At 35.3% G+C, this 15801-nt stretch overlaps 1 protein-coding gene across 3 annotated transcripts in view; it reads left to right on the plus strand.

Moving 5' to 3' along the window:
* The first annotated feature begins 1542 nt into the window (after positions 1-1542).
* The window catches only part of LOC138704769 (Golgi reassembly-stacking protein 2-like), a 41868-nt gene continuing 27609 nt past the window's right edge, over positions 1543-15801 (plus strand). For all 3 annotated transcript variants that reach the window (XM_069832992.1, XM_069832991.1, XM_069832990.1), the window contains exons 1-4: positions 1543-1869; positions 1959-2039; positions 9207-9410; positions 10596-10813. In XM_069832992.1, coding sequence (XP_069689093.1) covers positions 1807-1869; positions 1959-2039; positions 9207-9410; positions 10596-10813 — 566 coding nt within the window. In that variant the 5' untranslated portion in view covers positions 1543-1806. The remainder of the gene's footprint in view (positions 1870-1958; positions 2040-9206; positions 9411-10595; positions 10814-15801) is intronic.

Genomic DNA, 15801 nt, shown 5'->3' on the forward strand with positions numbered 1-15801 from the left:
GGAAGAGAGAAGGGAATTGGTTGGATCACTGGCTGAGAAGAAACTGCCTACTGAAGGACGCACACTGGAAGGAATGATGAACGAGAGAAGATTTCGGAGTAGGAGCAGGTGATAGACGACATTAGGATATATGGATCATATGAGGAAACAAAGAGAAAGGCAGAAAATAGGAAAGATTGGAGAAAGCTGGGTTTGCAGTGAAAGACCTGCCCTTGGGCAGAACACTGAATGAATGAACTTTTAATTATAATTGCTTTCATTTTTCACTGTATTCATTCTAATAATATATTGATTATTACAATAAGGAATTGAATGATTTTTTTATTTTTCATAATTCCTATACGCTACTGGTAACTTACTGTTCTACTTTAAAGCGTTAAAGTGCAGGTATTTCGATTGTGAATTGTAAGTTTATCGCAGATAGAAACAAGTGTTCATCCTGATGCTTGTCATGAGAGTCCATAGTGACCTCCATACATCAATCTGAGAAAGTTCAGAGAGAGAAAAAGTGTGTGAATTACGAAGAGAGATTTTCCTGTACCCGTTTATCCTAACATGTCAAGGAATAAATTACACAGCACTCTTTTTTTTCGGATTCGTCACTGTTGATTTAATGGGCTTTGTATTGCCAATTATATAGCTTAATTCATTGTAAAATGGAGTGTCAACCAGACAGAATACATGTCAAATTTTCAACAACATCCCAATGCCCAGAAGTTTGATTGTATATTGTGAAAACTCTATTACTGACCTTCAGCAATATCCAAAAATGAACAAACATAAAAAAGCGGCCCTGGTCTCGCCTCGTTTGAGAGTGGAGTAGGTTACGGAATTATAGTAGTGCTTTTGAATCCTTTGAGCTATATGATTGAAGGTTGAATCCTGAATATTTTCAATTGGATTTCAGTATAGATTTTTTTTCACTGGATTAATTGGTTGGGTCACTGGCCGAGAAGAAACTGTCTACTGAAGGATCCACTGGAAGGAATGGTGAATGGGAGAAGAGTTCTGGCCTAGATCATATATATCCAGATTTCTTGGTCTTATAGGCTTTGACGGTAACAACTTTTGTCAGGTTTACTATGCTGCCATCTAGTTGTTATATAAGGAGTCACGTCATATCTCCCATTTGAATTGCATTAGCGACTGTACTGTCATCTCGTGTTCGTTTACGGCGGCCGGGTGGCGATCCTGGCGGTTATTCTCATCAAAGTGCAACCAATTTTAACATAGGAATGATCAAGCTATATGCGATCTGGGATTCGGGGCAGAAGAAGATATCAGATGATGACAAATTAAGATATATGGATCATATGAGGAGACAATGAGGAAGGCTGAAAGTAGAAAAGATTGGAGAAAGGTGGGTTTGCAGTGTAAGACCTGCTCTTGGGCAGAAAAATGAATGAATGAATGAATGAATGAATGAATGAATGAATGAATGAATGAATTAATTCCTGCTCTAAAAACCTTACGGCTGAACAATAATTTTTTTTCTTTTCTTTTAAAGTCTTTAGAGTCGGAAAACTTAATGAAGTAAAAAAATTGGAAATACTAATTGGAGGGAAATGTTATATTGATGGTACTACTTGAATATATTTGTATTTATTTGTTTTCATCTTGCGCAGAGCAACATTTCGGAGCATCAAGTCGGCCGTGTCAATGTATTCGCGGTTTATTACATTAACCACAGAGGCTGCTGTAATCGTGCCACGTCTTTAATGGAGGCATGAAATGCCAAAACTTATAGAGTATTAATGAAAGTACTAATATAATCGCTTCAACAGTAGTTATTTAATGCTTTAAGCAATGGGAGGAGCACACAGTGTAGAAATTCCTGGTGGTGGAACAGAGGGATATCATGTTTTGCGCGTAAGTTTAACATATAACTTTTGTTTGGTTACGTTCAGTGAGATCTGTTTGTTCTGAGTAGGCTACTAATTTAATTTACTTATTTGTAGGTTCAGGATGGCTCTCCGGGCCAGAAAGCTGGCCTTGAAGCCTTCTTTGATTTCATTGTTGCAATTGGAAACACGAGATTGGTAAGTCGATTAATTATTTTTTTTTCATGATAGACCTAGACCTATACTTTTATTGTAGAGTATGGTTGTGAACAACTTTCTTGTTAATCACACAGCAATTTCAAAGTATGTTGTTAATGCGATATTCTGTAAATGTGCGAGAGGTAAGCGTAGGAATAGACGGCGTAACACGATCAATTATCTTTCTGCTGTATTAATGTAGGTTTGTATTATTGGTACAAATTGGTTTTCAAGTATTAAAAAAATAATGTAGGCCTGCTTAATTGTAAGTGCACATTAATAAGGCTTTCATTCAAATGTCGGATATTATTGTGATTTCATGTGATTTGAATATATTGTGCACTAATAAAAGTTAGCATAATGTATAAAACTGTGTGTGTACATTTTACTGACATATGTTACAATGGAACTTTCTTACAGACAGTATTTTTACTATCTTCTGCCTGAATAGCAAATGATCAGACTTTGTATGTTAAAGTGAAGTGAAGTAGGAGTGATTTTGAATTGTAACTTATTCATGTGATATAAATGGACCTACTGAAATTAACAAAAGTAGGAATGTAAGTCGATGACAGAACATGATGGCCTTCCCTCATACCACTCCATTACACCTTTTTGTTGGCAAGTGTAGGCTAAGGGAAAAAAAGGTCGATTTCAAACTGCAGTCTCTTTCTATACACTATAATGGTTTGACACCTAAGAAGTAAAGGTTAGCTATATCTACATACCTGTTTTAAGTACCAGCTCTAATCTTCACCAGAGTCTCTTCTGATGACGAGTCCACTTCAATATTTTTATTTTATTGGATTATTTTACAACGCTGTATCAACATCTATGTTATTTAGCGTCTGAATGAAATGAAGGTGATAATGCCGGTGAAATGAGTCCGGGGTCCAGCACCGAAAGTTACCCAGCATTTGCTCGTATTGGGTTGAGTGAAAACCCCGGAAAAAACCTCAACCAGGTAACTTGCCCCAACTGGGATTCGAATCCGGGCCACCTGGTTTCGCGGCCAGACGCGCTGACCGTTACACTTCAATATTAATTCTGTGGTGTTCGGGTAAAGGGGTATGTCTTTTTTTGTGCAGATAGAATTTTGTTTCCCAGATGAACACACGAGTTAAATTATACAACTGGGTGTGCAAAAATGAAAGAATACTAGCAGTTGATGTGTTTTATTTGTGTAGAAAATTATTTGTAATAAGGATTCCAGGTTTAATTTTCACTTATGTCCGAACTCATTTTTATGACTTATCTCCCTTTAACCAAACACCACAGAATTGTTCTCCCTTGATCGAAAGCTGACTGGAACTGCAGATAATTATCTTCAACACGCTCTTAACTTATATGCTTTATATAATTTTTCCAGTTTTCTGGAAAGACACTATTACTCTATTCAGAAGTTTGTTCAACTCTCACACCGGTAACTCTTTTAAGTTTTGTGAAGCAACTTTTCTCATCACTTGCGACTAAATCATTTCAATCGGGTTTAGACATAATGATAGGGTGGAAAATGTAAAATCTTGTGCCCATATGAAGCCGCCATTTAATCTATTGAATGTCTTTGCTTGTGTTCATATAGTAAAAGCTGTTCATCAATAATATGAAGTAATTAGGGCAAGAATTATTCGAAACTGGGTGAGGTATTGTAATGTGGTGTTTTCTCATATAATCTATTATTGTCTTTCTTCGAAGAGGAATTCGGTTTAGGGTTCAGGATTCGACTATGATATGAGGCATTATCACAAACAATCACTGACAGTTCTTGCAGACGTTTGAGGATAGAATTTTCAAACCAGTTTTCAAAAATGTTGTCGTTCATTGTTCTGTGGTAGTCTGCCGGCACATCATCCATACTCTTGTGTGTGATAAATGGTGCATCTTCAGTAAATCCTGCCTGGCCACAACAATGAATAATCACTATTCTGTCTCCCTTCTTGTTTCTAGTCGACACCACACTATTTTCAGAATCGTCCGACCACTTCTTCATTTGGCAAGTGTTGCTGTCATCCAAGTCTCATCTAAATATATGTACAATCCCCGTGACTGACAATTCTTAATTTCTTGCAGATAAGAATACCTTCAAGCGATAATCTCAATGGATTTGGCTCTAGCTGATCTTCTATTTGCAGTATGAAATGAAAACAAACCCCATGCTATGTAGTGATCTATTTAATGTTCGGCTACTATAAGGAAATTCATAATCAGTCCCTACCGTTTTTTTCCTGCATTATTTTTGTAATCATTTCCACTGTAGGCAGTACCCCCTTCTTATAGCACTCATAAACTGTACATTGAAATAGGCCTAAATCGCGAGTGAAATCATCGATCCTGTCAAACTGGCACTTTTTTCTTTGTTGGTGTATGATAGATATTTACTTATTTACTTACTTACTTACTTACTGGCTTTTAAGGAACATGGAGGTTCATTGCCGCCCTCACATAAGCCCGCCATTGGTCCCTATCCTGAGCAAGATTAATCCAGTCTCTACCATCATATCCCACCTCCCTCAAATCCATTTTAATATTATCTTCCCATCTATGTCTCGGCATCCCCAAAGGTCTTTTTCCCTCCGGCCTCCCAACTAACACACTATATGCATTTCTGGATTCGCCCATACATGCTACATGCCCTGCCCATTTCAAATGTCTGGATTTAATGTTCCTAATTATGTCAAGTGAAAAATACAATGTGTGCAGCTCTGCACTGTGTAACTTTCTGCAATCTCCTGTAACTTCATCCCTCTTAGATGAAAGATATTTACATCTTTTAATTCCAGAAATTTTTTTATGGTAGTAAGTCCTAACATTTATGGGTGAATCCAGAAATGCATATAGAGTGTTAGTTGGAAAGCTGGAGAGAAAAAGACCTTTAGGAAGACCGAGCATAGATTGGAGGATAATGTTAAAGTGTAATTGTGGGAGGTAGGATATGATGATAGAGACTGGATTAATCTTGCACAGGATAGGGACTGATGGCGGGCTTATGTGAGGGCAGCAATGAACCTTCATTAAGTAAGGTAGTAAGTCCAACTCCTGTTGCTATCTTTGTTAATTCTTTTATATTTCTTGTAGGCAAAACACAGCCATCATGCACAAACTCACGTAAAAATGTCTTCAATTTTTGTACAATGTCGACACTTTGTTTCGTAATTTTGCACCCCTACCAAACACAATTTCACTTTTCATGCCTTCTTTCTTCTTAGTCTGTGTTTTCTCCCAGCTTCTCTTTCTGTGGATGAAAGACGTGGTTGAGATTGCAGGTCAGTGGTAGATTCCCACCAAGCCTGACATTTTAGAAACTGAAGTCCAAACATTATAACGTCAGTTTAGTGACAGTTAAAAACCCACTGGAACCTGAGTTCACTCTCACATTTGACAACATTGAAACTTAGGGGTGTCTTTTGTCGGCAAGTAGGTCTGTTTAGCGTCACATGAGTATTTATGGCCTTCCTTCGAAGGAAGAAGACTGTAATGTTCTGTTGCGAAGTATATACTTCAGTTTCCCTCCATCCTCACTACTGCTACCTTGTGTATACAAAAAACTCAAAATTGAAGCGTGGAGGAAACTTCAAGATTAACTACGAATGTTCAGCATCATATTGCTCCCAACTCCTTATTACTATATTGTGATGTAGGTCTATGCATAATTTTTCAGTGCATTACACATAGAACATTAAGTAGGCCTATCATTTAGTGATAAACTCAGATTTTTTTTTTTTTTTTTTTAATCCTTTGTATGGCCATTACTTGGTTACCTATAATGGCAGGTGAGTGACTTTTTTCTTCAATGTTTAGATGATTCTGAAATTAAGTAGAAATTTGTGTCCATACTTTTATTCTTCCGGCGGCCGGGTAGCTCAGTTGGTAGAGCAGCTGGCTACGGACTGGAAGGTCCGGGGTTCGATCCCAGGGTGGTGACAGGATTTTTTTCTCGTTGCCAAACTTTCAGAATGGCCCCGAGGTTCACTCAGCCTCCTATAAAATTGAGTACCGGGTCTTTCCCGAGGGTAAAAGGGGGTCAGAGCGTGGTGCCGACCACACCACCTCATTCTAGTGCCGAGGTCATGGAAAGCATGGGGCTCTACCTCCATGCCCCCCAAGTGCCTTCATGGTATGTTATGGGGATAACTTTTTTTACCTTTACTTTTATTCTTCCACAGTGTAAGATTGGAAACAAACTATCGTTAGTGTTAAAAATGCAGATGATTTAATAGAAGAAATGGAACAGTTTATTATTTCTGGTGGCGATGACAGTAATGATGATTCAACCATCTCTACTTCACAGCGAGATTCAGCAGATTATTATGAAAGAAAGTTCAGTAGAAACAGTCTGTGAAAGAGCAATAATTGGTGAAACAGAAGGCACCTCAAAAGGAATCCTACCAATCTAAAATACTTCCAGCGAATGGAAAGTAAATAAGTTTACATTTATGTAATATACTTTAATGATAAATTGCTATAGAACGGTGTCACCTTGCCCAATTTTGTAATTTCATTAATGTGGACTGTACCATATTCTGTAGATTTTCTTGTAAACAGAATGATATCAGTGTCAGTGTTATGATAGGAATGTTCGCTGTGTTGAGCAGTACACATTAATCTATGAAAGCCTATACATATATGTGAAGATACAGTGAAAAGGTTGGTAAGTGGTAACTAAAGTTTTAACTTTTGTTTAAGCTAGCCTTGGAAAAGTTGTTTGTTTATAAGTAGAAAAGTGCACATCACACTTGTCCATATGATAATGAAAGTAACTAGCTACTGACTTGTTGTTTACATTGTATTATGATTATCTACTTCAGGGTTTTTTCTGTGCGTGCATACGGGGGGGGGGCGCTCTCTCCTCCCCTCCCCTTCCCCCTATCCCCTCCCTCCTTTCTCGCTCTCTCACCTTTCTGCACAGGCCGATGGAGCCACCCGTAAAGATATGATTTCCATTGATACTCTTTTTTTTTTTCTTTTTTTTTTTTTTTTTTTTTCAAAATTTGTGACTGAAGCCCTTTCTGCATGGGGCAATAGTTTTGTAGTAGTTTGGGTTCTCATGTCCTTTCTGTTGCTCTAGTATTGTCTCATTGATACTCAGTGTTACTGGAATTTCAACAAGTATTTTTAAATAGAACAACTGAAAACAAAACTTTCTAGAATGGGCTAAATACTCTTAAAGCTATTTTTTTTTCTTGACATGAGCTGTGATGTATGAAAATTTTAACTACACTCCATTTCGAGATGCATGAGCAACAGCCACAAGAGATGTGTCGTGAAAAACAAGTGCTATATGAGCCTTGTTGTGAGCATCTTGGAGTACAATACCACATCACACATTGAACAGTTTTTGGTAGAGATGGGTAAAAAATAACACAACAGTTATTTTGGAACTGTTCCGGTCTCGGAACTGTTGCAAAAATGAACAGTAGGTCGGAACCTCCTGTTCCGAAATAACAGTGTTCCGACTCCGAGCTGCTCACTTGCCAACTGTTGCGGCCTCGCAGTACCGCGTGGCACAAGGTATGTTCCGACTCCCTCGGAACTGTTGCAAAAATGAACAGTAGGTCGGAACCTCCTGTTCCGAAACAACAGTGTTCCGACTCCGAGCTGCTCACTTGCCCAGCTGTTGCGGGCTCGCAGTACCGCGTTGCACAAGGTATGTTCCGACTCCGAGATAACAGTCGGAACGTCGGAGCTTGTTCCGATGAACCAATGACAGCTGCAGTTACACTGTACTTGAAACTCTCACGTGGTTGGAGGGGGGCGCATGGACATTGAAATCCTTGCGGTGGCGCGAACTTTAATATCAACATTTGTAAGACTGGCCAATCATCTGTAATGTTATAGTAAGTATTCAATAATCTGTAATATTGATTCCCGCTTTATGGTTTATTTCACCATTAGTTGACTAATTCTGTTTTATAAACATTCTACAAAGTCATAAAGTACGCATACTATTATTAATTAATTGATCAGCTGATTCTATACAAAGGTTAAAGTCGTAAATGGTAATGAGTGGTTTAGTTACAATGTCTGTATGTCGTTTGTTGAGGTTAAGTCTGACAAGCACAAGTTTTTGTGCTATCTTCTCTGTTATCAAAGAACGACAAAAATGTTGTAGCATTATTTGTTGGAAACTACCCATATAAGTACTGATTTGGAGAGCGAGGTTTAATGCGAAGTTTAAATTACACTTTGGTAAAGATGCGATTCCAACATTTTACTAACCCACTGCGGGGTTTCCAGGTTTCAGTACTGCCAATATATATCTTTTTTATTTATGAAATTGTAATATTTATTATTATTATTATTATTATTATTATTATTATTATTATTATTATTATTATTATTATAACTGTGCATTAAGAAAAGTAAAATTAAAAATTAATGATTTGTTTTTTTTTTATTATGTAATAGAGAGAACAGAAATTACATACCATATGTTTTAAATGTTATGTTATTTTTTTTTAGTTGGCTACCATGTCTTTATAACTTTATGTACGAAAACAAAGTGTTGTATTCTGTCCTTGTAGTCAACAGCTGTGTAATTACTAACATTAAGCTTTTGAGTTCTGTCCGCATGCACAGCAGTTTTCCAAAATCGATTCGAATGTGCATTGCAGTGCCATCTATAGATAATAATGTGTACTATGTCATGCCTGTGAGTGCTCCAGTGTGAGCTGCATGGTGTTATTTGTCTATGGTGAAGTGGGAGGGTACTGTACCGTTCGTTTGAACGACTCAACGACTCCGACTCATCACCACTGGTGACTGTTATTTCGGAACTGTTATTTCGGAACTGTTCCGGGAAAAGAACAACTTCGCCCATCACTAGTTTTTGGGCTCATGTTCGGTGCCCGTTGTACGATCCCACGAGAAACTTTAAATCAACTTAAACAATTTAAAATTTCTGATGCAACGATTGATGCCATAGGATCTCATGTGTTAAAACCATCCTTAACTATAATTAGTAATCATTCGTACCCAACAAACTTTTATTGTAAATGATTCCCTATGTTTTCGTATCATTTATCTTAATGTTTTTTTTTTTTCCTTTCAAATTGTCACACAATTGTTTTTAATGATTATTCTTTATGAATTGATTAGTAGGCCGATCTATTCGAACCCTTATTTAGGACGGCTTTTTTTGTTTAAAAAATTACTTGTCATGTTTGACAGGATCAAGATAATGACACTTTGAAAGAACTTCTGAAGGCCAACATTGATAAAGAAGTACGCATGACTGTGTACAGCAGCAAGACGCAATCAGTGCGAGAAGTGACTATTATTCCCAGCACGTCTTGGGGTGGCCAAGGACTCCTGGGAGTGAGCATTCGCTTCTGTTCTTTTGAAGGAGCCAACGAGAATGTGTGGCATGTACTGGTAAGTTAATGAAGATATGCATTAAAAATTTTGTGTATGATTTATTTCCATTTGTTACATGTTACATGCTTTGTGTAAATATATTAGAAAACACCATAGCCTACAGTACATTTTGAGAGGAGATAAACAGCAAAATACACTTGAGCACACCACGTATAAAAATAAGATTATTGAGCGAGAATGGGAAGAAAAAGGAGTTCAAACTTGGAAGCAGGGGCCAGAAGAATATATATCACTGCCATCTGGTGGGAACTATATGAAAACTGAATTTACACAAGTAAGGCCAAATTCAACAGTGTTCATAAATGAAATATTAAGCATACAAAGAAATAATTTATTACAGTTGTATGAACACTTTTTGTAAAATTAAATTAAAATTAATATAATTAGTTAAAAACCAGACATGTTTCGGAGGAATGCTCCTCCATCTTCAGTGGCAATACCATGATACTGGTACAGATGTTCGACCGCGTATCGTGGCTTAAAGGAGACTCTAACAGTTCTATTTGGAGACGCATGTCGTGGTACTGGTTGACCAAATTTTCTTCTTCACTAGCCACCATAATTGAATTTACACAAGTAAGGTCAAATTCAACAGTGTTCATAAATGAAATATTAAGCATACAAAGAAATAATTTATTACAGTTGTATGAATACTTTTTGTAAAATTAAATTAAAATTAATATAATCAGTTAAAAACCAGACATGATACGCGGTCGAACATCTGTACCAGGGTCGTGGTATTGCCACTGAAGATGGAGGAGCATTCCTCCGAAACATGTCTGGTTTTTAACTGATTATATTAATTTTAATTTAATTTTACAAAAAGTGTTCATACAGCTGTAATAAATTATTACTTTGTATGCTTAATATATGAAAACTGTTGTTAATCGACCTGAGCAAGATATCGAATACCACGGAATTTACAAAAACATAAAACCAATTTTTTTTAAATAAAATTAGAAAAAGAAACGACATTTTTAAAAAAACGGGACATGTAGCATTCCATTGATGTTTTTCTCAGGTCACTAGACAGGCTGAAAAAAGGGACAATTCCATTAAAAACAGGACATTTGGTCACCCTAGTGTAATCCATAATCTTCTTATGTCTCCATAAGTGGCAGCATAGAAGCAGTATATTAAGGAGATGCTTATAATTTACAAGTGTTTTGTATTTCATTTTAGGAAGTCCACCCATCTTCCCCAGCAGAACTGGCTGGACTGAGAGCATTCTCTGATTACGTCATTGGTGCAGACTCTGTTCTCCATGAAAGTGAAGACTTGTTCACGCTGATTGAAGCTCATGAGGGCCGTCCACTCAAACTGTATGTGTACAATACCAACGAGGATTCCTGTCGAGAGGTTTCAATAACACCAAATTCTTCTTGGGGTGGAGAGGGCAGGTTAGTATTTACTCAACTTTCGTTTATGGTCCATTCATGGCTCACTTATAGTATGTCTTGTAGAATTTGTGATGGAGAAACCAGCCAAAAATTCGGCAAATTGTACGGTTTTCTCTACTAGCATTCTAATATTTAATGCCATTATTATATTACAGCCAAAAATTCGGCAAATTGTACGGTTTTCTCTACTAGCATTCTAATATTTAATGCCATTATTATATTACAGCCAAAAATTCGGCAAATTGTACGGTTTTCTCTACTAGCATTCTAATATTTAATGCCATTATTATATTACAGCCAAAAATTCGGCAAATTGTACGGTTTTCTCTACTAGCATTCTAATATTTAATGCCATTATTATATTACAGCCAGAAATTCGGCAAATTGTACGGTTTTCTCTACTAGCATTCTAATATTTAATGCCATTATTATATTACATCATCTCGTCTTCATGGTTTAAAAGGAATGTTACAGATTACAATGACATTTCTGCACTATAGCCTCTGTTATCATGAATTAACTTAGACTTTAGACTTATTGTTTTTTAATATTACAGACATACAACTGAAGTATTGTGGTATTTTTTTTAGAATTATGTTTGTAAAACTTATAAATTCGAGAATGAAATTGATCAATAGATTTCTGAAAACAAGGTCAAAAACATTAGTTTTTGAGAGAAAAGTTCTGTCAGAAATAACGTTATTAGATGTTAAATTTATCAAAGAAGTGTCCAATCTAACTACTTGAAATGTGTTAATCACAGGAAGCAATTACATACTTTTAGTTACCCTTGTAACATTGTTAGAAGAATTATGGAAAGTAAAACTCAGAGAGATACAAAACTGAAATGTTGTAAGTTAATTGCTATTTTTTCACTGATGTAGCTATGGATCAGAAACTTGAATGAATGAATATTCTTTATTTATACTGGCAGAGTTAAGGCCATAGGGCCTTCTCTTACACTCTACCAGGTCACAAAGTATACAAGCAGTTAAAATTTAACAAAAAATTAAAGAACATAATACTAACATATTACAATAATAATAATAATAATAATAATAATAATAATAATAATAATAATAATAGCATAATAAAATCGACACTAAACAACATGAAAATAATACCATAATAGAAAAAAAAAAAAAGAAAGTAAAATACATTGGAATATAGTGAAAGCAACTCATTTAGTACAAATGGTTAATATGGAAAAACGTAAGGAAGAATATATCAAAATGGAATGTAATAAAATAATAATAAAAAAGACAATAAATACGAAAATTAAATAAAATTTACGATAAAAAGGCTATGATAATAAATTCATCAGCTGATAAAGAGAACAAAAAGGGGAAAGAAAGGAAAAAGAAATATATAGCCTATATTTTTACAAAACTATGGCAGAGAAAGGGGCTTATAACTGAGAGGAATCTAATTCAAAAAGTGCAATTTTAATTTATTTTTGAAACTAGACAATGTCCGACAGTCTCTGACATGTTGTGGTAGAGAGTTCCAGAGATGAGCTGCAGAGACTGTGAAAGATGAAGAGTAGAAGGATGTTCTGTGTTTAGGAATGGAGAGAGTGATATGGTGTTGTGAGCGAGTATGTATTTCGTGATATGAGGACAAATGTTGAAAACGAGAAGCTAGGTAGCTAGGGTTAGAGTTTTGAAGAATATTGAAGAGTTAAGTGAGAGAGTGAATAGTTCTTCGCTCTTTGAGACGGACCCAGGACAGCATATTTAGTGAAGGTGTGATATGGTCAGATCTACAGACGTTGCAAATAAATCGAACACATGCATTATGAACACACTGTAGTTTGTCTGTCAGTCTCATGTTAAGGTCAGTGTAGAGAGTGTCACAGTAATCAAAATGAGATATCAACAGCGACTGCACTAAATTCTTCTTGAGAAGCAACGGAAGGAAATTTCGAATTCTTTTTAGTGTGTGAATTTTCATAAAAATTATTTTACATATGTGTGTGATTGAATGCACTTGAATACACTCTAAGAAAATTCAGAATGAAATAGAGAGTGATGTAGTGGTTTTTCTGAGAAGAACAAAGAGATGTACAAGATGGATCGAATAAGGAATGAAGACATTAGAAAATAATTGCAAATTTATAATTTTAATGATAAAATAAAGGAATATCATAACAATTGTTTTCACTACTTGAATAGAATGGCAGATACGAGGCTACCCAAAATATTCATTCATTCATAGTGTTCTGCCAAAGGGAGGCCTTTCACTGCAAACCCAGCTTTCTCCAATCTTTCCTATTTTCTGCCTTCCTCTTTGTCTCTGCATATGATCCATATATTTTAATATCTATCATCTGATATCTTCTTCTGCTCCGAATTCTTCTCCTGTTCACCATTCCTTCCATTGCATCCTTCAGTAGACAGTTTCTTCTCAGCCAGTGACCTAACCAATTCCGTTTTCTCTTCCTGATCAAAATATTATTTCAGTATAAAGCAAAAGGAACACGAGACATAGGAAGACAAAGGAAAGACAAACTATGAAGCCAGGACAGGCCATTGTGCCTACCTCATGTAGTGAAGAAAAAGAAGAGATAGGCCAGGTTCCAAAATTGCGAAAATTTATTATTTTCTATGGTTGATAACACTGTTTCCAATACTTCATGAATTTCTCTTACTGCCTAACATTAGCTGATCATTTCTGTTCTGTTATTTGTGACTAATTCTGGAACTCTCTTCATTTACCGTACAAATTATGAAGTTTAATATTTTGCATGAAGGAAGCAAATGAAGCAGAGTTCTTGCAAATGAGTTGGAATCCATTATCTAAGCTTTTCATGTAAGATATGCATATGGAGTGAGGTCATTAATATCTTTAAAAGGAGACTGTATGTTATAATTGGTATCAGGAAGGTTAAGGATGTAGATAAGATTTTTATGAAATACCTGTAATGAAACAAAAGAACTTAACAAAATTGTCAAAGAATACGAATACAGTAAACATGAATTGTCACTTTGCTACATTATTCCAGGCAGCAAAATTATGCTTGTAATACAGTTGTTTTTAATTGTATGAAAAACACGTTTCTTTAATGAGCTCTTGATGTAATATTTTGCCTTCAGTATTCAGAGAAATTTTTATTTCTGAGTGTTGAGAAACATAAAGAGAAATTTTGATATAACAAAACAAAATACGAAGTCCTTCCACCTCTCTCCCAATAACTTGAGGCTTGTGGTTTAGATTATTTTCTCGTGTTTCATTATAAAACTGTCAGATGTTTCTCATTTGTAATTAAACTTTCACATCTTAGCAGTTCTTATATATGTATGTATGTATGTATGTATGTATATATATATATATATATATATATATATATATATAAAAGTAAATCCAGAATTCTTATTTTGAATTAATGTCTTGTAAGACAGTCGTATCTTGTTTCTAAATTGTATTTTGCTACTACTTCTTTCCTTCATATAGATTTTTCTTTTGTAATTCATGTCATCTATAAATATTTAATGTTGCTGCTTGACTGGCAGGTTTGAAGGTTATTAAAAAGCCAATATTACCGAAAAGATGTGATCTGTGTGGTAGTTGCTTACTTAAGGGGACACTGAACTATATTTTGGAACTTTTTTCCTATTTGACCAATCTTTTTCAAATTTGGAGAAAAAGTGTAATATACACATGGAAAGTAACATGCAAAATCTCAGCTCATTAGATCCAATACTTTTGAAAATAAAAAATATTTCAATTTTTAATCAATCATTAATTGAAATATCACTTTTAATTATCATTTTTTATTTTTTGACTTTGTGCATTTGATTGTGACTTCTCAATGAATAGAGGAAGAAATCTGCTTATTGATTTAGTTCTGTCACGCAAATTAGTGTAGAAATTTAATTTTTCATTTCTATGACACTTTTTCTCCAATTTTTAAGTTGAGTGTCCCCTTAATATATATACTTTTATTGTATGTATATCGAGTACTTAACTTTGTGCCATTAATTAACGTCTTCATCTATGAGTGATGTGCTGAAGCTGTATTTTTTGCCACCATAGACTTTGCCCTCAGGAGAAATTTCAGTATCTCACAAAAAACTACACCAAGCACTATCTTTGTCCATCACAAATTCCACTTGGACCTGCCATTTCACTGACAGTGCACCTTCTTAGGGTGTGTCTCAAAGCTCAAGTCCATACTACACATTAGTGACTAGCAACTAGGTGACTTGTAAACTATACACTAGGGAGCTTTGGAAATGTATGCTTGAAACCTGGCCTTCTTCATAGATTATTTTTCTAAAAACCATGACATCACAGTGCAGCACTAAATTAAGAAGGCAGTGTCCTAATGCAGTTTCATTACGAGTTATATGGAAAAGATAAGGGCTTAATATATTACAGTAATGTTTAAAACATTGTACAGAAGATACTAACAATGTCAGTGTTCATAGTTAACATGTTATTCTACGTTATATTTACATTATTTCACTTCCAAAACATCTTCAGATTTCATAACCCCGTTTGCTGATGAGGTATCCATGTTTGTTTAGTGAACAAGTCAGTAATCAAGCAAGCATTTTCGTTGACTAGCTACTACGGACTTGATTGCTATGCACTATGTAGCTTTGGCTCATGACTTCTGATGTCAAATCCGGCTATTTAGTCAACAATCTAGTTCACTTCAACTGAAAATGTAGCTTTGAGACACGGCCTTAATATACATTTTGGTCCATTTCTGGTTATTATTAACGAAAAATACCATATTCCCAGAAATATCTGTGAAACCATGCATCTCATTATGTTGGCAATGGCTATTACTACAAAATTTTAACTTTATTTGAGAATTTTGGTTATGATATTATTTAGTCGAATATTGTAAAACTCTTTTATATAACTTATTACAACATAGGACATCCTGCTTGAGTGATACTTGAGTCGACAGACAACCATAGAAACATTAGATTGTTGATGACTTGTTTCTTACCACAAAATAAAAAGAGTTCTGCATC

The sequence above is a fragment of the Periplaneta americana genome, chromosome 8 (assembly GCF_040183065.1).
Source record: "Periplaneta americana isolate PAMFEO1 chromosome 8, P.americana_PAMFEO1_priV1, whole genome shotgun sequence".
In the NCBI taxonomy this organism is placed as follows: Eukaryota; Metazoa; Arthropoda; class Insecta; order Blattodea; family Blattidae; genus Periplaneta; species Periplaneta americana.